The sequence below is a fragment of the Ramularia collo-cygni genome (genome assembly GCF_900074925.1).
Source record: "Ramularia collo-cygni strain URUG2 genome assembly, contig: RCC_scaffold06, whole genome shotgun sequence".
NCBI lineage: Eukaryota > Fungi > Ascomycota > Dothideomycetes > Mycosphaerellales > Mycosphaerellaceae > Ramularia > Ramularia collo-cygni.
The window spans coordinates 48525-73303 of record NW_019716260.1 but is presented as its reverse complement, the minus strand read 5'-3'; the positions used below and the strand labels follow the sequence as shown (position 1 = coordinate 73303).

Here is a 24779-nt window from a genome sequence, read left to right as displayed (position 1 = left end):
ACTGCGACGCTCAACACTCTACTCTAAACGAGGTTACCGATATGATACCCAGGGGGCCTCTTGCAAGCACTATGCACGTTTTCGCGATAACTTGATCTGCAACACGCAGTAGCTGTGTGGCATACACTCGCGTGCATAGTGCACGTTTCGCACGTCAAGAAGGTTGAGATGCGTATGACTACCTATCGACAGGTCGTACAGGTACAACAGCATCTGTAGTCACTTTCCACGTCACAAGGACTAGGACGACAGCTTGCCATGAAAATTGATCATCGCCATCATTTCATGCTCAGTAAAATAACATTACAGTTTTATAAAAATGTACTTTTTGTCAATCCGCTCCTTTATGCAAATGCTTCACGCAAGACTTTCCCTCCCCACCCCTTTACTCAGGCGCAAACTTGCTCAATTTCCTGATTCTTGCACCGTAAATGTAGAACAAGATCGGCACGGGAAATAGTGCGACACAGAGGAATGCAAGCAAGCTCATTGCCCACGGAACGCCCAGGTTGTGGAACATGGGAGTCGCGAACCTGTTTTCTGCGTTAGCAACAGTCACGCATCTTACATCATTAATCAGACAGCACTCACATGGGAAATCCAGCGCCCACCCAACTTCGAAAGAAGGTATTCGCCGCAATAGCACTATTGGCATTCATTTTGTACACATCGATGATGTAGTTGAGACCTTGCAAGAAGATCATCATGATGCCCGCTCCGATTGGTGCGGCGGCGATGATTTGTGGCCAGGGAGTGATGTTTGGGTTGGAAGTCCATGCGAACCAGAAGAGACCTATGGGGAGAAGACCGCCACCGATGATCATGGGAAGGAGACGCTCTTCGGGAACGACGGCGCCGTTTTCTTTCATTTTGCGTGCGAAGCGCGTTTTGGTTAGGAAGGTGATTATGAGGCAGCCGCAGATGACACCGATGAGGACGGAGAGGAAGGGGAGGGAGCCGACGCCGAGGTTGTAGCCGCGTTGTTCTTGGAATGTTATTGGGAATACCTCAAAAAAACCATAGATGATGCCTGTAAAAAAGAAAAGGGTGTCAGCGTGCTTGCGTGAGGCTTTGATCAGAGGGGTAGAAGCGAACCGTAGATGAGCGCCATGTACAATGTGATCAAGACAAGAATCGGCTCGAGAGCCAACATCTTGAAAGGTCGAAGGATGTACTTCTCCGCAATCTCCTGCATGTCTACCTTCTTCTCGTCGGCGGGTGCACGCAAAGCCCAGTTCTTGGTCTCATATCGAAGCTTCTTCGCCTTGCGCTGAAGTAGAACYGGAGCGTACGTCTCTGGAATGACAATAAAACCAATGGTGCCGAACAAGGCCGCCATGATGAGTGTGATCCACTGCGTCCACCTCCATCCCAGGTAGCTCATTGTGATGAAACCTCCCATGATGGGTCCCAATGTAGGTCCAATGAAAGTCGCAGATCCGAACAAGCAGAGTGCCACGCCACGGTTGACGGGATCGAAAAAGTCGGCCAGAGAACCACCGATGATGGCTAGAGGAGCACTGGCGAAGAAGCCTCCGAAGAATCTACACACGAAGATCGTCTGGAGGTTCTGCGCTACAGCGACAGGGATCTGAAAGATGGCAAAGATTGCGTAGCCGATGAAGAGGGGCGTCTTTCGACCGTACAGCTCACTCAGTGGTCCCTGGTGTTCATCAGCATTGTTTCAAGGAGGACATCATGGAGATCACGCACCCAGACGATGGGACCAAAAGCAAATCCCAACACAAACAATGCCAATCCCAAAATCATGACCTCTGCGCTGACACCGAATTGCATGGCGGTGACCTGAGTGGCGCTGCTGAATACAGACGAGGCAAAAGTCACAACCAAAGTCATCAAACCCATACAGACTGCAATGGTCCATTTCCGAAGAGGGGACCAGTTCATTGGGTTTTCCTTGTCGTCTTCCGAGTCCCAATCGACGACGTTGGGATCTTTCTCTTCGTCTCCATCATCGTTCTTATCTCCTTTGGACTCCTTGTTCTGAGACTGCTTCTCGATATCGCGGTCTTCATTCGACTGGCCAGCTGCTCCCTCGGAGCTATCATCTTTGAGATCCTTCTCGTTGCGGTTCAGTGTGCTGCTGTGTGAGATATCCGATGCACGGGAAGCATCATGAGGAGACGAGACGATTCCATCAGGCGCGTATGTTTGACGCCCGCTTTCGGTGCGTATGATGCCCGTTCCGAGAGATTCCGTGGTAGCCATGATTGGCTAGGAGGAGTGAGAGTCCTTGTTGCTGGCACGTCGATGGAATGAGGAAATAAGAGAGGAATGAAAACGGACCTACCGACTATACTTTCAATTACGGCGCATGATGATGCCGCCTTCGTTGCCGCTTTGCTTGTGACGACATGGTTGGCTAAAAAGATTGCGACCTATTACATAGGCTTTGACTCGGAGGGGCGTCCGCTTAGTGCATGAAAGTAGTTCGTATGATCCCGCGGCGTTGGAAAGGGGGAATGCTTGACGGCGGAGACTTGCCTGTCCTTGCTTCGACACGAATCGCTCCAACCCACCACCGTACCATAGCTGGCCACCTCGTGGCTCCTTCTCTTCCTTACGCCGAATTAATTGAACAAACAACAAGACATTCATTGCTGCCGAACTCGGTGCCGAGTCGCGAGGAAAAGAACGGCAGTTCGAATAATGACGCGTGGACCACAGAGTTTAGAAGACATCGCCGCTCAAAATCAGATTCGATGTTGCATGGATCTACGATCGTGCCGGACCAGCCGGGGTCCGTCGAACCATTTCTACAAAGGGCAACCAACAAGACTATGTACATCGAAGTACGTGCGTGTGCATACATTATGTCTTGCCAACAACTCTACATACAACATGAGATCGTTCAGCTAATATATTTCTCTCAGACAGCCGGCCACTTATACGCCATCCACTTTCCCAAAGTCTCATTCCACGCTCCACCCTCAACTTGATTCCTCACCCACAAATCAACAAAGTTCTTCCACGCCTGATCCCGGGGCAACAAATATCCCAACTCCTCAAACGTCCACGGCTCCTCATTGACCATGCACAAACTCCCATTGCGCAAATTCACCTGCAACTCCACTTCAATCTTATCGCTCACCATGGCGTCTGCTGTTCCATCTATCACGGCTTGATATACAGCATTATTATCCTCCACTATAACAATCTCCGCATTCTGAAAATTTGCTCTGTCAAAAGCCTCATTCGTACCGCCCGGGTTGGCAGCGATCTTCACACCAGAAACATCCAGCGACTCGAAATCAGTGTATTTCTCCTTATCGGCACAGCGGATACATCCCGTCTTGCCCACGCGTTGCATCGAAGTGGAGAAGAACGCGGTCTTGGCGCGAGGGAGAGTGATGCTGACGCCGCCCATGGCAATGTCGAATTGATCAGCCGCCACGTCTTTGGTCAGGTTCGCCCAGACCGAGGGGACGAAGACGGGTGGGGATGGGAGGGATAGGGCGTTGGAGAGGGCTTGGGCCATGTCGATGTCGCCGCCAATGTAGGTCGTATTGAAGGAGGTGCCATTGGGGAGGGCGGTGGCGTCAGCGACCTTGTAGCTGAATGGCTTGTAGTCGCCTGTCGTGCCCACGCGAAGATATCCGCGAGTGATGATGGTATCGAGAAGGCTGGTCACGTTGGCGTACGAGAGTGAAGGAGAGGGCTCTTTCCACCCATACCCATACCCGTACCCGTTTTCATTCCCAAAGGCCAGACACACCAGAGGGGCGATCAAGCCGACGTGAGCGACCTTCATCATGACCGCGTCGAAGCACAATCTCCTAGAAGGGGTGCCGCCATCTCGCGTCAAGGACTGCGGTCAGACCTCGGGTACTGTCAGGCCGATGTATGCCCATTAGTGGAAAAGAGATGGAGAGATGGATGGACAAAGTAGGTAGATAGATTTCAGGTAACGCAAGTCTGAACTGGGTATTAACTTTTGGTCTTCGCAGCCACCAATCTTGTACCCCGTATCATGCCACAAGCCAACGCACACCTGCCCTCTAACAAAGAGAAATCCGCAATGCAACGCGCATCTTCCACAATTGCGTCTTCCCGGCACCGCTTCAATCATTAAAACTCCCGTTGTGTTAGTACTGCGTTCTGAATCGGGAAATCGCCGCGCCACTCCCCGCCTCAGTGTTGGGCACCACCAAGACTGTCATCATCCTCGTTCACTGTTGGCTGGCTAGGAGTCTGCTCCCTCACCATCCGGCTCTCAAGCTCCTTGAGCTGACTCTCGCGTGCCAGCAGCTCTTGCCTCTTCTCGTTGATCTCGCGCTGAACCTTGACTTCAATCTCCCTCAGCTTCTCCTCCTCGCGTCTGAGCTGCTCCTCCTTCAGGCGGACAGACTGGCTTGCCAGACTCTGTGGGTCCAGGCTGTCGTTCTCTGGGTTGATGCTGTTCTCGTTCGCGCTTGCGACGCTCTTAGAGAGCTTCTCGGTACGCCAGTTTTCGTAGAGGAAGTCGTGGGTGATTTCCTTGAGGTCTGCGAGGTGAGAGTGCAGGAGGGCGGAGCGGATAGCAAGGAAGTCCGAGTGACGGGGGTTGTCAACTTCAACAACTCCCCATGGGTACTGACGAGCGGCAGCCTTGCGACCGTCAATCTCGATAACCTCATCGGAGCCAACAATGGCAAATGGCATCAAGCCACGGAGCTCGGCATTCTCCTCCACGGTGTCCTCGTCATCCTCCTCGATGTCGTAGGGGAAGTTGTAGACGGGGATGCGGTAGTGCTCGATATCCTCCATGATCAGCTTCTTGTTCTCGGCCAGCTCGAGGGGAGTCAGAGAATCGGCCTTGCCAATGACGGGAATAACGTTGACGCGTGGGCTGAGTCGGCGCATGAGCTCAATGTCGAGTTCGCGAAGACCGTGGCCTGTCGATATGTCAGATGTGTGTAAGATGGGCAGAGGATGTTGGACTCACCGGTAGGTTGCACAAAGTAGAGGAGGACATGGACTCTGTTGTCACGGAATCGCGGGTTACGCTTGATTCTGCTCTCCTCAGCTAGGATGTCATCGTATTGACGCTCAAGGTAGCTCGCAATCTCGGTGAAGCATCCCTCATTGTCGATGCTGTCACCAAAACCGGGAGTGTCGACGATGGTGAGGGAAACACGGGTGCCTTCCTCGTCCAACTCAAGCTCCACGGTCACGGGCTTGATCTTAACGCCCTCCTCGAGATGCGCCGTTGTAGGGTTGTCAGCGTCGAGAGGTGTGAGGACCTGGCGGCCGCAGAGAGTGTTGACGAAGGTGGTACGACCAGTGCCTGATGCGCCGCAAACCATCAAGCTGAACTGGATGCCCTTCTTCACGTTCTTCTTGCGCCGCATCTTCATGGTGGACGTCTGGTGACGGGACATGGCCGACATGGTGGGCGGTGTGGTGCAGGTGATTGAGTGGATTATAAAGGGTTGGGCGGTGTCGGTTGAGTCAGGCGCGTTGGTGATGAAGTCTGGAGGTCAATGGCCGCAAGAACACGGGGCGTCGTAAATGCTTCAGGGAAATCTAAAGTCCAAGGGGCACTTCGGTTGCTGCAGGTGCCAGCTGGGCAGGGGATCGTCCGTTCCCGCCGCTAATTCACGACCCTTGATTTCGGTCTCTCTCGTTCGCAACCTCTCCGCTCTCTCGATTTTGTGAAGCCTACAATTTGGCAGCGTTTCTCAAAACATACCCACAGCCACCGTTTTTGGGCCAGTCGAGCTGTTTTTGACACATACTGTTGTACGGGCATCACGACGATGTCGGTCGCGATGAGGCCGCGAGCAAGATAGTTATCTCTCACGCCCGACCACAACATTTGACGGCCCAAACTACGCGTAGATGCATCAGTGGAGAGCATCGGAGGCGAGATGATTCTGTAACATCTCGCTCAAATGGAGCTTTGGGTTTGTCAATCGCTACGTGATTAGCGCTCCTCTTCCACAGCTTGCAATTGTTCCCCGCATCCCCCATCTCGCTGCCGTCCTCACAAACATCAGTTCAAAAAACGAAAAGTCAGCGAAAATGTCCGCAGATTTCTCCAACCACCCAGATTCAATCCAGAAGCCCGCGACTGAGCCAGCCAAGGATATCAAGAACTCGGCGGTGTTCATCTTCAACCATGGACTGGCAGACAGCGCAGCGGCCATTGAAAACATTGCAGATCAATTTCAGCAAGGCAACAAGCTTCCCTACATGTCCTGGGTTCTTCCCAATGCCAAACGCAATCCTGTTACCCTGGATACAGCCTGGTTCACTCCACATGGACTCCCCAGTCACGAACCGTCACGTCCAGAGCTGGTGCCCGAGGAAGACGAAGAAGGGATGATCGAGTCTTCCAAGTATCTGGAGTCCTTGATCGACGCTGCTGTGGCTGCTGGAACGCCTGTCAATCGTATTGTGCTGGGAGGCTTTAGTCAAGGAGGCGCGATGAGCTTACTCACACACATGAGGTCTTCCAAGTATAGTGGGAAGTTGGCCGGAATCGCTGCTTTGCTGACCTGGCTCCCGCTTGTTGACGGAAAGAAACGACTCCAAGAGATTCGCACAGAAGCCGGTCTGGACACGGCGCCAACAACGCCCATCTTTCTAGCTCGAGGCACCAAGGACGAATTCGTACCGAAGCGCGCATGGTTCTATTCTTTGGAAGCACTACTCGAGATTGGTGTCCCGGCAGAGGCGTTGGAGATTAATGAGTATCGCATCGGGCATACCGTGAATGGCCCTTTGATAAGGGATCTGTGCGCTTGGCTGGAGAAAGTGGTGCCCGCTCTCGAATGAGCAGTATTGTTTGGAAGAGCTGAATGGTAGCATGTAAGACTCTTCGAAATTTGATACACTGTATCTACAACATTGCTCAAGTTTTATGCCACATCATCGCAGCCACCGTGGCAGCCGGCGCAGCCCACAGACATGCTAGACCGGGATACATATCATGCTTAAAGTATTGATAACCCGTCACGATGCCGAATGCTACTTGTGCCCACACAATCACCTTCTCCTCTGTACCGACCGGACCTCCAGTCTTCGCCCACTTGAGACTCATCAAAGCTATATGCTTTGTTAGTTGATTGAAGGATCTCCGTTGGACGAAAGTGACGACGAACCAGAGGTGATTAACCACAAGTTGCAGTGCTGCCATGTTGGCGTTAACAATTTCTTCGCTTTCTCATTTGCAGTTCCGTGGATGGTTCGGACCGCAGGATCGATGCTTTTCATTCCAACACGAGTGTGCTTGGGAATTGTGGCAGCATATAGAAAGGCTGCGACATAGTGGAGAGTTGAGGGCTGGATAGACATCTTCAGTTAAGTCTTGTGAAGTTTTGTCGGGTTGTATGATGAAGAGGAACAACAACACCAGTCTACAATAGATGGAAGTGTACTATTACCGAGCCTCTAGAAGCACCACTATTTCCTCGGCACTCAACAATTGATGTGCAGTGAATGAATCCATATAGGCTTAGCTTACTTTAGTCATTACCCCGGAGTTACGGAGTCACTTCGGTCCCACTCCCCGGGCCTTGCCGAGTGGATCTTCCGCGTGCATACCGCTATCGCTTTGCCATGTGACATGAGCACGAACATGCTGGAACACGACTGCATCGCGTGCCCAGCAGATCATTTGTGTGTCGTCAACATCGAGTGCTTTACTGATCATCTTGGACAGCTACATTCACATCGCTCCGTATCCCGCGCCCGCCGGACTGGAAAGGTTCCGCCTTTACAAACTTCCCAACACCATGGCACGGTAACGAACTTCGGGCAACTCTCCACACCCAAGATTCGAATTTCCCATTGAAGTGTTGAGATTCTACCTGATCTTTCTGGCATTTCTCACAAGATGAACGCCCGCAGCGCTATTCAGCCGTCAAACACACCCGCCGTATTGTCCATATCCATCTCAGCATCTCGAAAACGACTTGTGACTGGTTTGAGTGATGGCTTCCGAATATTCCGCATGGACAACTGCCTGACAACATGTCAGCCCAAAGTTTCTGAAGGAGTCTCCATCGCGACTGCCCTGGATGATCGCTTCAGTGCGTATGTATCAACCCACAGGCAGCACGATTTGGGTGGACCGAATGTCGTGGTTTTCTACGATTCCGTCTTTGACAAGGAGCTGAGTCGCTTTGATCTTCACGAACCGATACTCGGGTTGAGGTTGACGACAAAATGGATGGCCGTTGTTCTGGCGGAGCGGACTGTCCTCTTCCAATATCAAGAGATTCCCTCTACCTCGCCATCAACCGGTGACGTAGTATTGCGGGCGCCAAATATCATTCACAGTCTCCACCCAACGACTTCAAATCCTTTCGCATTGGCGTGTCTGTCAAACAACTTGCTAGTACTTCCTGCACAAACCGCAGGCCAGCTCCAGCTCATTTCTCTAAAAGCGGACAACACAACTACCAAGCGGATCATCCGCGCACACAATTCCACCTTGCGATGCATCTCACTGTCTCAAGACGGATCTCTTGTTGCGACAGCTAGTGAGGTTGGAACACTGATCCGCATCTTTGGTACCAAATCCGTTGACCAGGTCGCCGAGTTCCGTCGGGGGATGGATCACGCGATTGTGTTCAATCTCGCCTTCAGCCCAGGAAACCGCTGGGTAGCGGCCACCAGCGATAAAGGAACTCTCCACCTATTTGACCTCCGACCGACAACGCCCGCCTCATCCACGGTGACGAAGGTAGAATCCAAACATCGTAAAACACCCTCATACACCTACAATACAGCAGGTCCAGGAGGACGTGTTGGAAACCCGGACCGCGAGTCCTCCATGTCGGTCCAGTCATCGAACATGGGTCGGTCCTCTCCCTCCCACGGTTCCGTACAAGAGTATTACGGCCTACGACCACCTCCTCTCTCAGCCGTCCCACCCGTACACTCCTCAACCTTCGCATCCTCGTTCAAATCCAGCTCTTTTGCCCCCAAGATCTTCAAGGACTCCCGTTCTGCAGCTTCCGCGCCCTTTTATATGGGAGACGAGCAAGCGAATTGGCAGACTGGTGGACCGGCGTACTCATGGACTACGGCGCCGAATGGAACGAGAAAAAGGATAGCGAATCCGGTGATGGGGCTGCCGAATGAGCCTAGCGGGAGGGCTGTGAAGGGCATCATGACTTTCGCTCCTTTGGATGGAAAGACGGAGGTGGAGGAGAGTGCGGTGGTGTATGTTATTGGAGGAGGAGCAGATGCGAGGTGGGAGAAGTTTGAGATGAGAAGGGATGCTGGTGGGGAGTGGAGATTGGTGAATTTGGGATTCAGAAGGTTCTTGACTAGGCAGTTTGCTGATTGATGAGATGTTGGATTGATGATGCGTGCAGTCGAGGGGGCTGGGTGTGAGATAGTGTGAGATAGCATGGGAATGGTATACAGGCGTATAATGGGGAGGCGGAGTGTCACAACTTGTGTATAGAGCTGTATTGAATGGGAATGAGTCTCGTTGCCGCAGAGTTTTTGTGTTGRTTATCATGGCTGTGAGGACTATAGCAGCTATACCTTGGCTCTCATCCTGCTAGCCAATTCTGCAATCTTTATTTCATTCACATGCGTGAACCGGAGCCAAGTCCGGAAATCCATCACCTCCCAAGCGCGATCTCCACGCGTCAGCTTGCACCACCACCACCACTTCAACAAACCTCACACAACAAACACAACACAACACCACGCCACACAACAACAACAACAACAACGAGATGGGCACCGACATCCAACTCTCCTCCCTCGCAACCCTCCTCCCCGACGAAGAAGCCAATTTCTTCCGCGACAACGTCTGCGACCTCCTCCGCGACCGCAAACGCCGCTTCCCCGGCGCGCAACCCGTCTCCTTCACACGCGCCCACCTCCACGAACTCACCCAACGCGACTACTTTCTGGTGGAGAAGACGGACGGACTGCGCTGTTTATTATACTGCCATCAATTTTCCGGAGAGAATGGGAGTCCGCCACAGGAAGCGCAGTTTTTGATTGATAGGAAGAATGCATATTGGTATATTCCTTCGGGGTACTTGCATTTACCGCCTCCAGCCGCGAATCCTAAAGCCGTACCGCCTTATGAGAATCACAGTTGGCATTTGAATACCTTGTTGGATGGGGAATTGGTGCGGCAGAGATTTGGGAATGGCAAGGAACAATTGACGTTTTTGATCTTTGATCTACTGGCGCTGGATGGGGAGAGTATGACGGCGCGGGATTATGGGCAACGCATTGCGAAGATTGATCGGAGTATCATACGGCCTTGGGAGGCTTTTGCGAAGGATTGGCCGGAGGAGGCGGCGGTGCAGCCGTTTCAGCTGGCGTTGAAGAGACCGCAGGCGCCGTATGGGACGGAGATGATGTTCAAGGAGTTGATTCCCAAGTTGCCGCATGGGAATGATGGGTTGATTTTCACGTGCAAGGATACGGGGTATGTGTGTGGGACGGATGACAAGATTTTGAAGTGGAAGCCTCCGCATGAGAATTCGGTGGATTTTCGACTGCGGTTGGGTGCGTTTCCCATGGTGACGGGGGAAGATGGTGAGGTTTATGAGGATTTCGATGGGAAGCCGGAGATTTCGTTGATGATTTACGAGGGCGATCGGAAAGCGGAGGGGTACACACATTTTGGGTACTTGCATCTTGAAGATGCCGAGTGGGAGGCCATGAAGGGGATGCAGCAGATGTTTGATTGGAGGATTTTGGAGTGCTGGAGGGATGCGGAGACGGGAAGGTGGAGGCCGAAGATTGAAAAGGATGGGACGCCGAGATTCCGTGATGACAAGGAACATGCCAATCACGTTAGTGTCGTGACGAGTGTCATTCAGAGCATCGAGGATGCTGTTACCGAGGAGGATTTGATTGCTGCCGCGGGGAAGATCAAGGCGGCTTGGAAGGAGAGGGAGAGATTGAAGGAGAAGGCTGTGAGGGAGGCCAAGGAGAAGGCTATGAGGGAGGCGAAGGAGAGGGCGGGGCAGCAACAGCAACAACAACATCCACAACAGCAACAACATCCACAACAACCACAACAACAGCAGCAGCCTCCACAGCAGAGATTGGCAGCGCCCGCTCCGCAGCCGATGAGGAAGGTTAGTCCTGATGAGGATGGGCCGGGGTACACGGACTAGATGGGTGCTGAGGGAGGCAGGAGAGTGGTGGTCCTTTGATGAATATGATATGATACCCTGAACGACTGGAGGTGTAATGAATGATCTATGTAGATTTGTACGAATAGCATGGAGACGGTGGAATGCCAGAACGATCTTTATTCAATTGTCGACGCTCGTGTGTTGCTGAGCTCCTTGATGGTGTTGGTTATTCCATATAGGACGATATCATTGACGATATATTCACTCGTCTTGATTAGCTTCCTTCTGATCGGCATTGGAATGTGGGTCCGTCTCCGGCGGGCCATATGCAGCAAAAAGACACAAGGAAAGTCGCGGTCATAGACGCCAGCTTCGACACGTCAAAAGACAGGAAAACATCCCCAGTCCTCCTTCCACCGCCACAACGGCCAATCCATCGCCACAACACCACAAAAACACATAAGAAATCAACAACAATGGCGACGTCCAGCAGCACCATCTGCAAAAGCTGCCTCCGCACCCTCACTCGCGGGCAACGGCAACAATTCCGCCCAACATCCGCCCTCCGCACTCTCACCACATCCCCCCGTCTCTCCGCCAAACCAGAAGCCACCCCTCCCCCACCACCACCACCGCCTCCTCCGAAAGCGTCGACACCAGACTCGGCCTTTAGCAATCTCGCCGCCACACTCCGCAAAGCCGCCCCGCGAAGCACCACAGAACCATACATTGCCTACGGCAGCACCGAAGATCTCTTCGCCGAATGCGCCCGACAAGCAGATTACACGGTCCCGCAAGCCCTGCTGCAACCTCCTCAACCCCCACCTCAAAATGCCGCGGGCGATCACCTGGGAGTCGGACAGGGATGGTGGTTGACCCCGAAATCCGAGGGAGGATTGGGTTTGGATGCTACGTTCAATTCCTGGGCGCAGGTCTGTATGCTACACATGTACATTTTGACGGTGCGATTGCGGGCTTTCCCGCCTGAAGTTGTGGGAGCGTGGCATCAGAATTTGTTGGATCATTTCTTCTACAAGGCCGAGGATAAAATGGTCATGTGGCATGAGATGTCGAGTCGGACGAGTCGGAATAGTGCGTTGAAGCAGATTTGGTTGCAGTGGAGAGGGGTGCAGTTGGGGTATGATGAGGGTTTGGTGCGAGGGGATGCCGTTTTCGCCGGCGCCGTGTGGAGGAATCTGTTCAAGGGGCAGGAAGGGGTGGATGTGGGGGATTTGGTAAGGGTGAGTGCCTATATTCGACGCGAGATTTGGAAGTCGGGGAAGGTGGGGGATGAGGTGGTTTATGAGGGGAGGGTCAAGTTTGGGGATCCCAAGGATGTGGAGGTGTCGGGCAAGGCGCAGGGGGTGGGGAGGGCGTTTGATGAGGAGGATTTGAGGGCGCTGAAGGCGGTCCAGGGTGGGAAGATGGAGAAGGAGAAGAAGTGAGCATACATGTTCATGAGAGTACATGAGAGTATCTCCATCCCCAAAGTGCTGCAAGAGGCGCAGGCAGCGTCAGTCTCGCAGTCGACGCTGTCCAAGCAGAGGAACGATTGGTGTATAACTAGAATGTACAACACCCATAGAGCCCCCCTCCACTACGGCTCGCAGATGGACGGCATGGAACTGAACAACAGACTTCTGAACAGCAGGTCTGGATTATCAAGACATCCCACGAGCAGATGTCTACTAATCGCGATATGATTCTTACGTTGCTTTCTCACTTACATGCATCCCTTCCTTCTCTCTCCTTGCGTGGGTGTACTCTCACAACTCATCCACTTTCAAACATTCAACCACCATCCCTTTAATTGCCCTTCTCCGCACCCATCTCAGTGGTGAGCAAAAAAACAAGTCGTATCGATCATAATCAGTGTCCTGAAAGCTTTTATTCTCTTGTCCTTTCCATCCCAGCACAGCATTTTTACGATCATTGAGGCTGAGTGATTCTCGGCTTGCTGCACAAAAACCAGACAAACCTGCTACCAGGTATTGAATTAAGCGCGTACAGCCTCTGCATCCGGATACAATGAGCAAGTGCGAGCCAGAAGAATCAGCGAATCATGGCTGGCGACTTAGCTACAATCGGATAAATAATGATCCAAAACGGAGTTGTAACTCAACAAAAAAAAACAAGAGCCAGAAGTTTACTACGCGCTTGGAGAGAGAGGAGAAGTATGGTGCTTTGTGGATCTTCTCAAAAATCACTGACTTATGCATTCGCTCGTGTTTGGCATTCCTGCTTACATCCTGTCTCCTTTCAGACCGATGGATTGAGAACGAGATTGCTGTGATTCCCTATCTCCACACAGCCCCTTCGTATTACGGTTGTGTGCTCGTAGTAATTGAACGCCGGCCGAAGGGTCTAAGGACAAATGGCGCTACTACTAGCTATCTATATACGCTTCGGCTTTTCGGCTTTGGCTTGGCATTTGCCCTCCTCTATATACTTTACTATTAAATACTATTTAATATTAGGAGGAAGAGTGGGAGGTTTATCGTATCGCTTATCCGAACAGTCTAGTAGACTTATTATTGCTAAAATACGTAGAAAATTATCGAATCTAGATAGGGGAGGGTAAGGCTGTTTTTACGAAGCGTACTTAGCGTTTCAACCTCGTAGTAGTTAGAGCTCGTATTTTCTATAAATGTTTCGATTAAACAGTATCTGTTAAACGTTCTTGACTATAGCTAGAACCGACGCTTTGTCGCATCTACCTAACTTTTAGCGTTCTAGTAGTACTATATTTAGGGAGGTCTTTTTAGAGAGGGTCGAAGCGCATATAGCCAGTAGCAGCGCCATTTGTCCTTAGGCGCTCCGTAAAGAGACCTAAATGACCGTACCTACCTACTCTACACGAACCTATACTCATCTTTTCCACGACATCTCGAATTCGACTACGCTCTAATTTCGGAAGAACTACGGAGCCCCTGTTCGGAGGTAGGTGAATACGTGATCTCGGATACTGTCACCGAACCCTAACTTTTGACCTCACTCTTATTTCAACCTCCGCAGAAGAATTGAAGCATTGAAGCCCGTACGTCCCTTGTATACTATTTAGCAGGTGGCAGGTAGTGGTGTTGTTACCTACTTCCTTCAACAGTTTCAAAGATATATTCACGTGATTACGTCAGAGGTCGAAATTCTTCTGTGGGGCGCCTGATAAAAGGCAGCCTTGCCTACCTTCTCTATCTAGTTTCCACCAAGGTCACTTCCTGGCACGTACGTACGATTTAGTCACTAGATCAAGAGTCTTAAAATTGTACGAGGTGGTTGATTGATTGATTGACGCATCTTTTAAAAACAAGTGGAAGCAAAGAGTAAGCTCTCCTTATCCCTGACGGTCGTGTGATGGAGACGAACACCCCACCTCTTCATCCCGTGCTTAAACCTGCCGAAAACACCTGCCATTGGCCGCCCGAGTTCCCATGTCTACTCGTCGTAGCGTGCGTCCAGATCAACGCCTCGATGTAAGCCGCTTAGAGATCGCAGATCTAAAAGGATGTTAGAGCTCCTGCAGCTGTGCGAATACTTGTGGTGTGTAACATACCCCATCATAGTTTCCATCCCTGTTGCATGTACCGTCCTGGCGGCCATGCTCCCACTCATAGCTGCAGCCACATGCAGCGCCAGGTCTTCCCACGCAGTCGTTGGTGTAGCAGGTAGCAGCGGTTTGATGCACAATGGCGAAGACCAAGGCCATCAAGTTGAGGATAGAGTAACGCATGGTTGTTGAAGTTCAGGGGTGGAGATTTGTAGTGATTGTGATTGTGTCTTGACTGGATAGGTGATGAGGAGTGTGAGAAAGAAAGTGAATGTTGGGTCTAGATGGTTCAATTTGTAGTCCTTCCACCTCACAGTGAAGTGCGTCTTCGTCCCGGCGAGTCAGTATCTTTCGTTGTGATATGTTCCATGTATTCCGGAACGACAGCACCTTCGTGCATCGGAGTGGTAAAACGCTATAACCCTAGTAGCCTCGAACAGAGTGTGTCGGCAATGGCAATCCTCGGAAGCAGTGTAAACCGGGTTCGTCAGCTGCCGTCTTCTAGCGTTCTATCACTCCGATGCACGAAGGTGCTGTAGAGCTAGAGCTCGCCGTTCAGGCCCGAATCCATAGGGGCATAGACCCTTCTTGGAAACAACTGCAACATGTGGGCTTGCGAGGGCTTCATCGTCAGCCAGAAATTGCCATGTACCAGAATTTGTACAAATCCCAACTTTCTGATTACGATACCTCCTGATACGCGTTCTTTGTTCGCAGAGGAGATGAAAATGGACGATATCGTGTATACCGTCAAAGAGCCCGTACCTTGCGCGGCTATTGCACCTCTACTACGGACACCGAAGGCTGGTCCATACAAGGGAAAGTCTGCGGGACATTGCAGTGAATCTGGGCTATTCAGAGCGTAATTTGAGTGCGTGTAGCTGACGCTCTGAATCAATCAAGTGTTTGGTAGCAGTTGAGAGAAAGTGTGGGGATCTTCGCAGAGGTTTTGCGGTTGCGATTGTGCCTGCCCAAAATTCCCAGGGAGAAGCCTGGGCGCCGGGCTTTGCGCGGCAAATTCAGGGAGAATCAGGTGTTGTAAATTTGTCTTACTTTGCTTCTGCATATGGATGCGATCGGGGGATATTCTGGTTCTACAGGAACAGTTCTCTGCTGAAAGGCGAGATTTTGCTGCATGTGCACATGTGTCTACGGAACAAGTGAATTCAATATGTAATGTCCGGAATAGATAGAGAGGGTCGCGGTACTGGCGGGAGGTCAGAACACGTATGTGTTCCCCTCCACTCCCACGCTATCTAAATAAACGAGTAAATCGATATGCTTATCGTTACATAGCATTCTTTTCCCGCTACGTCTTCTCCCGTTATTCAATCCCTCAAACCAGCCAAATTCATAATAGATCCACTCSAAAGCAGTTCTAGAACTTGTAAGWTTTCCCGTCTCTCTAGCAATCCAATTCCGGATCTCGATGGCGACCAGCGAGACGAGACTCAAGGATTCCAGAGTATGCGTCGATTCGATAGAGTTGGCCGGAAGAACGAGCACGGCAGAGATCTTGAGCGCCAGCGCCTGGGAAAGAGTCGCCTGGGCGATATCCTTCGACTCGGCGTTTTTGATCTGTTTGAGTAGTGGAACACCAACAGCATCCTTGCCACCGGCATCCTCACAGGAAGGTTCGATGCTTTCTCGAAGGAGAGCGAATTTCCCGTCCTGAGGCCCGTGACGCATTGTCCATCGCACGATTCTTGCATCATGCCTGTCAAGGCTGCGGAGAGAAGAGCCAAGACTTCTGATTCATCAACAGTCTGAGCATCAATGTTCTTGAGCACTTCTTGCCGCCTGGCAACGCTTCCATCGGCGAGATAAAGTAGCCAATGTTTGATACGGCTGCCAAGTCGATGCTAATGCCTGGAAGGTCCTGCGAGCGTCGCCATTATTGCATGAAAGAATCGATGAAGATGTTTGCTGCCCCGCGTACGCGGCTTGGCCTCGGTTTCCGACGAAAAGGCGATGGACGAAAAGGCGATGAAGAAGTCCAGAGCCTGCCTCCTTCTCAGACGCTCTTGTGTTCATTCTTTCTGTGCATGTTGTGTTGTACCTACCCTACCTACTGGGGGGGTACTTACCCTACCTGACTAGGGGGTACTTAACCCTCTGTATATGTTATATGCGGGGGTCTTTTTAGGGCAAGCCAAGGAAGCCGAACTCCGATTAATAAGCGACGGGCGGGCGGCAATCCAAGGTCTGAGAAGGAGGTATTTAGTCCAGAGCATGACATTGAAGCGAGCTGTGCAGAGTCTGTGGGCCTTTGACCTTGCCATCTCGTGACGTTGTGGAAAGTCCCCCAAGTTGCATTTGCTCGAAGATTGCATCCTGTTCCGCCCAGACTACTATAGCATAACACATAATGAACCAATCATCTGGCAGTTGAACTTACTTACCTTCAAGAACATAGCCGCATGAAGACACCACAGATAGGCGCAAGTTCCCGCGAGATACCTTCAATCAGCTCATGTGCCGACCCCTTCTCGGAGACGTCGCAAGATCGCACAATCATCCTAGTATCTTCAAAATCAGGTCATGTGCAAGATCGAGAACTTTCGTATTGCCACAGGCGTTACGTGATGTGAGGACAATGTTGCGGGCACCGTTGGAAGACTACATTTTGCTATGCTCCGTCCCAGGCCGCCGGTTCCGCCGATGATGCCATCCCGTACGGCTCTGGCCTATTTCAGCCATGTAATCGTTTGATCAGTACTCAGGTGGGTGACCACTGGGGAATCCGAAATGTTGAATGTACATCTATCTTTTTGTTTTGTTTTGCTCTGTCTACATCCTGATAACATGATTCCCGCTTCACGCCCTGACGATGTTGTTCGTTGTGTCCTCGACACCTTTGACAGTCAATCCCGACCAGGAGAACAATCATGTCTCATTCTACGTACTTTAACGTTAACGTAAACTTCATGCGCGAGAAAAGAAATAGAGTACAGGTCGACGTTCTACAAAGAAAGTCTCTTCCTGCGATCTTGGTGCTGCTTCTCCTTGACAGACAGTCTTATCCATTCATCGCTAAATATAACGATGCTATGGGTCCAATGTTCGCTTCTATATCATCATATATCTTTCAACTAATCATCGATCATCTACCTATGTATAACTTGCACCACAAGTAAATTCCAAGGCCGAGAAAACCCTAGTTACCCTATGACCTCTCTACAACATATACGCAAAGTAGCAATATCGCACTCCTACAACGAACCCCTCAAATCCCCTAAGCCCACCGAATCCCCTTTATTAAGCTCTTCACACATCCCTCCCTAGAATTTCCTTTGTCTCCCAAAAACAAAAGTCGCATCCCAATCCGCATGCGGCGAAATTTATTCTTAAAGAACACATCCTCCTAACAGATAGGTCTTCTTTCTCCCCAACAAATCTACACTCTCAAAGTAATCCACCTCAGCACAAACATATATACATAACCCGCCACCAAAAAAAAAAAACATAAAATGACTATGCAATCGGGATTCAACACTCCAACCTACCGCCGCCGCAGTTCTAGTCGACCTCGAAGACCCGAACGACCATTCGAAAGCCCTTATCGTCGCTGCTTCGTTGCACCGTTCGTATACCCCTGCACCTTGTCTCTAATAGACATTCAACTAACAAACCAAAATTAGTCGATCTGCACAATTTGGAGACGTCCCCTCCGACTATCCCGGAGCAGGTGATAATACTTTGCAACAATCTCCTCCCGCTGTCAATAATGGAGAAATATTTGCCCAGCGAGGAGAAGAAAGCCCTACGATAGATGCTTTGATGAAGAAGTTGCAGCAGACGGAGGATCATTTAAAAGGGGCTTTGGTGTGGATTGCAGTGTTAATTTTTGTGATTGTGTGGTTGCTTTGGTCGTAGGATTTAGTGTGATGGAGAGGATGGAGAGATTCTTTTGAAATTGTTCATTCTTTCTTCAACGAGAACTTTTTGACACTAGAAATAAACATGCCGTAGGAATCGAGCCGTGATTGTTCTTTAGATTGCTCAATCATCATCATCGCCTCCGTGATCCGAGGGTGGAAACTCCCAATCCGACGCATTCTAGATGCCTAGGCGGTAGGATGCGTGTACGTTTCGCGGAAAGTGGAAGTAGGGAGATTAAGCGGCTGAGTTGGGCGACACAGATGTCGGTGGTGCCAGGGAGGCCGGTTGATCTACGCTTTCGACGTTCGACGGCAGAGGTCTTTACACGCTATGTTTGAGTTCTTAATCGGGGCGGGAGTTGTCCACTGTTGCGATTCCCGGGGAAGAAGAGGAGGTACGAAAGGAATGGAGAAGCGTGGTTTTGGTATAGGAAAGCCGYACTTGTTCAAATTACTATCTCGCGTTCCGTGTGCTCCAATCTGGCCATGTCTCTTGATATCATCTGAGATGTCGAATTCAGTGTAGTGACATACTTCCGAGATCACCTCCCAAGAAGTAGTTGACGAGCGCAGCTGCCTCGACTCGGAGAGTGATTTCGCCGTCGCCAGCCGATTGTGCATCTTGGTGATGTTTGTGGCAATCGGTGGATTGTGCTCGTGTGATGGTTTGCTCCCGAGAGTTTTCGTGTGCCTAATTCGGGATGTAACGTCATCTTGTCGCAAAAAGGCCGCGGCTGAACACGCGTCGCAGAGTTTCCAAAGTGCTTGTCTGTCGTGGTGACAAAAGCGCCTCCAAGTTTTCTTACGTTGCGCGATCGATGGATGAGTGATGTCGATTTAACAACCCTTTTCCTGCTTGCCATTCAATCAATACCTCTCCAATCCGCATTCCACTATCGCAGTGAGTGTCCGACCTAAATGRCCATCAATTCAATCGTCTGAATGACCTGGAGATAGAATCCACAGGACAATGGCTGCTTCTTCCACCAGTGATGTCTTGCTTTACTTGCTCGGTGGGTATCCCTCCGAGAATTACAAGATCAATAATATCGAGAGTACTGATTCGTGGAATGTTAGCAATCTTCATCCCGCCACTCGCCGTTGTCCTCAAGCGAGGCTGCACAGCGGACTTTTTGATTAACATCCTGCTGACAATATTGGGCTGGATTCCAGGTGAGTCTGCAAACCTTGGAATGCTTATGCTCTCCGAGGGAGATTGATGGAGAGGTGTCTGTAGGTGTTATCCATGCTTGGTATGTCATCTCCAAGCACGATCCTGCTGCCATGTAGCGAGATCCGAGAAATGGAGGATAAGAAGTGTATGAGGGTGGGAGATGGGAACCTTGGAAGTTATGTCTGGTGGGGGAAGAGAAGGCATGATACCCAGCTGCCCGTGATCACGACACAAATCAGTTGTGTATACTAGGAAGACTTCAAGGCGGTATACTTATTGATAGCCTCTTGATAGCGTTACTCCTTCACTTCTAGGTAGTTGTCTTGTCTGGGTGTGATGATGGCGTCGAGGTTCCATGCAGGCACTTCCGCTGCGGGCGGCTACTCCCGCCATTCGAGCTCGTCACCACCGAGCATGTTTCCGAGTTCGCCTCATCATCACCAATCACTCCATTACTCATACATTTCCACCAACAACCCACYACCTTCCTCCCACCAACACCACGAATGGTAGTTCTGGAGTGATCTTGTACCCTGGAGCCGCCTTTCGCCATCAACCCGCTCAATCCTCACCATGGCAGGCCTCCTCCGCCCCCAGACGCTGGGCCGCTCCCCACGCCGCCTTCTCGACGCCGCCACTTTGTCACAGGTTCTCGCACGACGACCGCAATCTCTCCCTCGACCCCTCTACGCATATGCGAGGAGCAGAACGTACGCGACGGGCCCCAGCGGGTCCAAGGAACCACAGAAGGATGACAAGACCTCGTCATCGCCCAAAGGAATGGAGCATTTGTACTCGCAGAGCTCGCCCATGTCTTCGGGTCCTTCACCACCGGGAAAAAAGCCAGATGGTGAAGAAGATGCTCCTCTTCCAGGCCGCACCAAGATTACGGCCCGCGAGGCAAAGGCGCTGGACGACACTTTAAATCTGGTTAAGAAGGGCATGCCCGCTTCCATGGCCGCAGATATTGACAAGGCCATTGAACGGATAAAGAAAGAGGGCATGCCGGTGGAGCTGCGGGAGACGATTGAAGAAGTCGGGAGGGAGGGTCTATCGCCGGCCCGTGCCTCGAAGCTGTGGCGGTTGACGACCACCATTGCACGACAGACGGTGGAGAAGGAGTGGAGTGAGAAGACGGACGGCAAGCCGCAGCAAAAGACTGCCGACGACCCGGGCCCGGCGGGCGCCAAGCAGGGCAAGGAGAAGAGTGGCAACAAGAAGAAGATGCCCGAGATGGAMGGCGTTGCCATCAAGATCGACTTGCAGACCGTTCTCCTCTCCACCTTTGCCACCTTCATGCTCTACCGTTTTTTCGCTCCCAGTGATAACAGCCGGGAGATTACATGGCAGGAGTTCCGCAACACCTTCTTCGACAAGGGTCTGGTGGAGAAGCTGGTGGTTGTGAACGGCAATCGCGTGCGTGTCCACCTTCACCGCGAGAGTGTCGCTTCAATGTACCCCGAGTCACCTGCGGCACAGCCCAACTTCCACTACTACTTCAGCATTGGATCTGTGGAGGCCTTTGAAAGGAGGGTGGATGAGGCACAGGCGGAGTTGGGCATTCCTCAAACGGAGAGGATACCCGTCTCCTACCATGAGGAAGGCAGCTGGGCGAACACCCTCTTCGCCTTTGGCCCCACATTACTCTTCATCGGAGCCATCATGTACATGTCGAAGCGAGCGGCGAGCGGCGGCGGTGGAGGTGGCAGTGGAATTTTCGGCATGGGCAAGAGCCGAGCGAAGAAGTTCAACCACGAGACCGACATCAAAGTCAAGTTTTCCGACGTTGCGGGGATGGACGAGGCTAAATTGGAGATTATGGAGTTTGTGAGCTTCTTGAAGACACCCGATGTCTATCAAAAGTTGGGCGCAAAGATCCCTCGTGGCGCCATTCTGTCTGGCCCTCCCGGAACTGGTAAAACCCTCTTGGCCAAGGCCACTGCAGGAGAGAGTGGCGTGCCTTTTTTCTCCGTCTCGGGATCGGAATTCGTGGAGATGTTTGTCGGTGTTGGTCCCAGTCGTGTACGTGATCTCTTCGCCAACGCACGGAAGAACACACCTTGTATCATCTTCATTGATGAGATCGACGCGATTGGAAAAGCTCGTTCCAAGTCCAACTTTGGCGGTGGCAACGATGAGCGTGAGAGCACCCTCAATCAGATCCTCACCGAAATGGACGGTTTCAACACATCAGAGCAGGTCGTCGTACTGGCAGGTACCAACCGAGCAGACGTCCTCGACAAAGCTTTGATGCGTCCTGGACGATTCGACCGACACATCAGCATTGACCCACCCACCATGGACGGACGAAAGCAAATTTTCGGCGTTCATCTCAAGAACATTGTCACCAATGAGGATGTCGAGTACTTGAAGGGTCGTCTCTCAGCCCTCACTCCGGGATTCTCCGGTGCAGACATTGCCAACTGTGTAAACGAGGCCGCTCTCATCGGCGCACGAGCCAAGGCGGAATCCGTCACCATGGCTCACTTTGAGCAAGCCATTGAGCGTGTCATTGGTGGACTTGAAAAGAAGAGCATGGTACTCAGTCCCAAAGACAAGAAGACAGTCGCCTACCACGAAGCCGGGCACGCCATCTGTGGATGGTACTTCCAATACGCGGATCCTTTGTTGAAGGTCAGCATCATTCCCCGTGGATCTGGCGCCCTCGGCTACGCACAGTACCTTCCTGGAGGCGGCAACGATGAAGTGTTGATGAACGTCAAGCAATTGATGGATCGTATGGCCATGACTCTGGGAGGACGTGTCAGTGAAGAATTGCACTTTGACACGGTCACATCTGGAGCCAGTGATGATTTCAAAAAGGTGACGAGGATGGCAAACGCCATGGTGACCAAATGGGGCATGTCGAATCTGGGTTACATCTACTACCCCGATTCCGGCGAGTCATCGGAAGCGCAGTTCCAGAAACCCTTTGCCGAGAGCACGGCAATGGCTATTGATGCCGAGGTCAAGACGATTGTCAATGAAGCGTACAAGCAATGTCGAACGCTGCTCGAGGAGAAGAAGAAGGAGGTCGGGATGGTCGCCGAGGAGTTGTTGAAATTGGAGGTACTTTCCCGTGATGACATGGTTCGACTACTTGGACCCCGACCTTTTGCCGATGCAGGAGAGTTCTCCAAGTACTTTGGTGGAAGTGGTGAGGCGGGAGGGATTGTTCCCCCGACGCCTGGCGCAACGACTGGAGAGCCTGGTAAGGGAGAGGCTCCTAGTGGGGATTTGCCTCCAGAGTTGGGTGGTGGACCGGGGCAGGCTGCTCCTACCATGTTCAAGAGGCAGTGAAGAGATGATGAAGAATGAGAGTGGAGGATTGAGAGGTCTGGGGTAACAATAGATGGATGCCGCTCCGAATACCGACTGTACCCAACCTGAAACAAGCATCACAGAGCCCCAAGAGGACGTAACGTGCAGTGGTCTCTTGGTTGTATTTACTGGCCACTTTTGATGGGTGGTCAACAAGCATACATTCGTGATGGAGCGTGTATAGAAGGAAAGAAAGAAGGAAAGAAAGAAGGGCAGAAGCAAAGGCAATATTCTAGCCTGGCGTTCCTAGGGGAAAGGAAGGATTGAATGGGTTGAAGGGGCATGCATACTACTGCATTGATTGATTGATTGATTGACTGACTTGCTGTCGGGTGTAGGAATCTATCTATACATACTCCACTACTACCTTTTTTTTATTCATGTGTATTATTACTTGTACTGTGTGTTGATCAATGCTGAGGTACTTAAGAAGGACTTGCATGTCGACGCTTACGATACATCATAGGCTAGGGTTGGTATTGCAGACAACGAACCACCAAAGAATTCTCAAAAACCAGATATAAAAGTTTTTCCTCCCCTCCTTCATCAAAATCCATTCCAATGCTTCTTCTCCTCCCTCTCCACTTGCCTCCTCCCCGCACTACTCCCCCCAAGCATATCCCACGCCTCCCCACTCCCTCCTCCCTCAGCCGGTCTAACGCCCGGATTCCACCCCGTCTCCCCTCCACTTCCTCCTCCCTCAACCGGTTTATTAACCCCAGGATTCCACCCCTGTCCCCCATCCCTCTTCTGCACATGCATCTGTCCCCCAACCAATTCCTGCATCCCTCCCATCCAAGCTCCGACTCTCTCCCACACACTCCCCGCTTTCCTTCCTTTGGCAATGAACATCTTGCGCTCCATCATTTCCCCTCTCTTGTTTTCCATGACGGCAGGTTGTTTCAACGCCAAGATTTCAAAATCTATGAATCCTGCTGTTGTGAAGAGATTTTGTAATTCTTCGGGGGAGAAACCGTGGTGTTCGATTGTTTTTTGCATATCTTCTGAACTGTCATCGTTGTGGTTGTTGTGATTATGAGGAGAAAAAGGTAAAAAATCCACGATAACAAGCACGCCTGTCAAAGATTTCRATCGCTCGGCTAGGCGAGAGAGAGCCAGGGCTGGGTTTTCGAAATGATGAAATCCCAAACCGATGACTGCCAGGTCGAAATTGGAGAATTCGGGTGTGGTGAATTGTTCGGGGACACCGGAGGGGTCGAGGAGGTCGCCGGAAAGGGCGTAGGTTCCGGAACCTTGGAAGGCTGTGTTGTAGAGGGATACCATTTGGGGGGAGAGGTCTATTGCGCGGGTTTGGGTGACGCTGATATTTTCATTGGTTATTATTATTGTTATGTTTCTTGATTGGGGTTGGGATGTGATGTGATATGATATGACTTTCACACATGTAGATTTATGATGATGAGAGGAAAGGAAAGGAAAGGGAAAGGAAAGGGAGACAAACATACAACGGTTCCAAAGCTCGACTCACATTCCCCGTCCCAGCAGCAAAATCCAATAATTTGACTTGTTTTTCATCATCCTCATCCTTCTTATCCCGTCTTTCAGGATCAAGAAGCATGGGGGAAATCCATTCTCTCCTCGCACGCAAGGCTTCGATGATTTGAGCCGAGAGGGCTTTTTGCCAGGGTTTGGTGTCGTAGGTGGAGGCACTTTCGCTGGGAGATGATCTTATTAGCTTATGATTYATTGGTAGGTTGGATGATGGGGAGATGGTTACTCGAATGCTACGCGGTTGGCTTCTGTGAAGGCGGACATTATTGTTGAGGGGG

General features: G+C 51.2%; 15 protein-coding genes; 7 read left to right on the top strand and 8 right to left on the bottom strand.

Annotated features, from left to right (window-relative positions):
- Window positions 1-385: 385 nt before the first annotated feature.
- On the bottom strand, window positions 386-2229 carry RCC_04380 (probable fluconazole resistance protein; the record flags this gene model as incomplete). XM_023769657.1 has 4 exons in its annotated part: window positions 386-533; window positions 592-1030; window positions 1096-1663; window positions 1714-2229. The coding sequence occupies 4 exons, from the start codon at window positions 2227-2229 to the stop codon at window positions 386-388; spliced, it is 1671 nt and encodes a 556-aa protein (XP_023625425.1).
- A 661-nt stretch (window positions 2230-2890) lies between these two features.
- RCC_04379 (related to Cyclohexadienyl dehydratase) lies at window positions 2891-3775 on the bottom strand (the record flags this gene model as incomplete). Its single annotated transcript, XM_023769656.1, has 1 exon — window positions 2891-3775. The coding sequence occupies one exon, from the start codon at window positions 3773-3775 to the stop codon at window positions 2891-2893; it is 885 nt and encodes a 294-aa protein (XP_023625424.1).
- Window positions 3776-4152: 377 nt separating this feature from the next.
- Window positions 4153-5390, bottom strand: RCC_04378 (probable CDC11-septin; the record flags this gene model as incomplete). XM_023769655.1 has 2 exons in its annotated part: window positions 4153-4895; window positions 4946-5390. 2 exons carry the CDS (start codon window positions 5388-5390, stop codon window positions 4153-4155), a joined length of 1188 nt encoding a protein of 395 aa, XP_023625423.1.
- Window positions 5391-6024: 634 nt separating this feature from the next.
- Window positions 6025-6780, top strand: RCC_04377 (uncharacterized protein; the record flags this gene model as incomplete). Its single annotated transcript, XM_023769654.1, has 1 exon — window positions 6025-6780. The coding sequence occupies one exon, from the start codon at window positions 6025-6027 to the stop codon at window positions 6778-6780; it is 756 nt and encodes a 251-aa protein (XP_023625422.1).
- Window positions 6781-6856: 76 nt separating this feature from the next.
- On the bottom strand, window positions 6857-7299 carry RCC_04376 (uncharacterized protein; the record flags this gene model as incomplete). XM_023769653.1 has 2 exons in its annotated part: window positions 6857-7050; window positions 7107-7299. 2 exons carry the CDS (start codon window positions 7297-7299, stop codon window positions 6857-6859), a joined length of 387 nt encoding a protein of 128 aa, XP_023625421.1.
- Window positions 7300-7840: 541 nt separating this feature from the next.
- On the top strand, window positions 7841-9301 carry RCC_04375 (uncharacterized protein; the record flags this gene model as incomplete). Its single annotated transcript, XM_023769652.1, has 1 exon — window positions 7841-9301. The coding sequence occupies one exon, from the start codon at window positions 7841-7843 to the stop codon at window positions 9299-9301; it is 1461 nt and encodes a 486-aa protein (XP_023625420.1).
- Window positions 9302-9701: 400 nt separating this feature from the next.
- Window positions 9702-11108, top strand: RCC_04374 (related to mRNA guanylyltransferase; the record flags this gene model as incomplete). The annotated part of the gene is made up of 1 exon (XM_023769651.1): window positions 9702-11108. The coding sequence occupies one exon, from the start codon at window positions 9702-9704 to the stop codon at window positions 11106-11108; it is 1407 nt and encodes a 468-aa protein (XP_023625419.1).
- Window positions 11109-11545: 437 nt separating this feature from the next.
- Window positions 11546-12514, top strand: RCC_04373 (related to CBP3-required for assembly of cytochrome bc1 complex; the record flags this gene model as incomplete). Its single annotated transcript, XM_023769650.1, has 1 exon — window positions 11546-12514. The coding sequence occupies one exon, from the start codon at window positions 11546-11548 to the stop codon at window positions 12512-12514; it is 969 nt and encodes a 322-aa protein (XP_023625418.1).
- A 2034-nt stretch (window positions 12515-14548) lies between these two features.
- Window positions 14549-14796, bottom strand: RCC_04372 (uncharacterized protein; the record flags this gene model as incomplete). XM_023769649.1 has 2 exons in its annotated part: window positions 14549-14563; window positions 14620-14796. 2 exons carry the CDS (start codon window positions 14794-14796, stop codon window positions 14549-14551), a joined length of 192 nt encoding a protein of 63 aa, XP_023625417.1.
- A 1035-nt stretch (window positions 14797-15831) lies between these two features.
- RCC_04371 (uncharacterized protein) lies at window positions 15832-16302 on the bottom strand (the record flags this gene model as incomplete). The annotated part of the gene is made up of 1 exon (XM_023769648.1): window positions 15832-16302. One exon carries the CDS (start codon window positions 16300-16302, stop codon window positions 15832-15834), a length of 471 nt encoding a protein of 156 aa, XP_023625416.1.
- Window positions 16303-18083: 1781 nt separating this feature from the next.
- RCC_04370 (uncharacterized protein) lies at window positions 18084-18489 on the top strand (the record flags this gene model as incomplete). XM_023769647.1 has 2 exons in its annotated part: window positions 18084-18196; window positions 18255-18489. The coding sequence occupies 2 exons, from the start codon at window positions 18084-18086 to the stop codon at window positions 18487-18489; spliced, it is 348 nt and encodes a 115-aa protein (XP_023625415.1).
- A 975-nt stretch (window positions 18490-19464) lies between these two features.
- On the top strand, window positions 19465-19784 carry RCC_04368 (probable RIC1 protein; the record flags this gene model as incomplete). XM_023769645.1 has 3 exons in its annotated part: window positions 19465-19507; window positions 19572-19667; window positions 19732-19784. The coding sequence occupies 3 exons, from the start codon at window positions 19465-19467 to the stop codon at window positions 19782-19784; spliced, it is 192 nt and encodes a 63-aa protein (XP_023625413.1).
- Window positions 19527-19780, bottom strand: RCC_04369 (uncharacterized protein; the record flags this gene model as incomplete). XM_023769646.1 has 2 exons in its annotated part: window positions 19527-19552; window positions 19678-19780. 2 exons carry the CDS (start codon window positions 19778-19780, stop codon window positions 19527-19529), a joined length of 129 nt encoding a protein of 42 aa, XP_023625414.1.
- A 457-nt stretch (window positions 19785-20241) lies between the features above and the next one.
- RCC_04367 (probable AAA+-type ATPase containing the peptidase M41 domain) lies at window positions 20242-22968 on the top strand (the record flags this gene model as incomplete). Its single annotated transcript, XM_023769644.1, has 1 exon — window positions 20242-22968. The coding sequence occupies one exon, from the start codon at window positions 20242-20244 to the stop codon at window positions 22966-22968; it is 2727 nt and encodes a 908-aa protein (XP_023625412.1).
- Window positions 22969-23535: 567 nt separating this feature from the next.
- On the bottom strand, window positions 23536-24765 carry RCC_04366 (uncharacterized protein; the record flags this gene model as incomplete). XM_023769643.1 has 3 exons in its annotated part: window positions 23536-24310; window positions 24456-24665; window positions 24728-24765. The coding sequence occupies 3 exons, from the start codon at window positions 24763-24765 to the stop codon at window positions 23536-23538; spliced, it is 1023 nt and encodes a 340-aa protein (XP_023625411.1).
- Window positions 24766-24779: the final 14 nt, after the last annotated feature.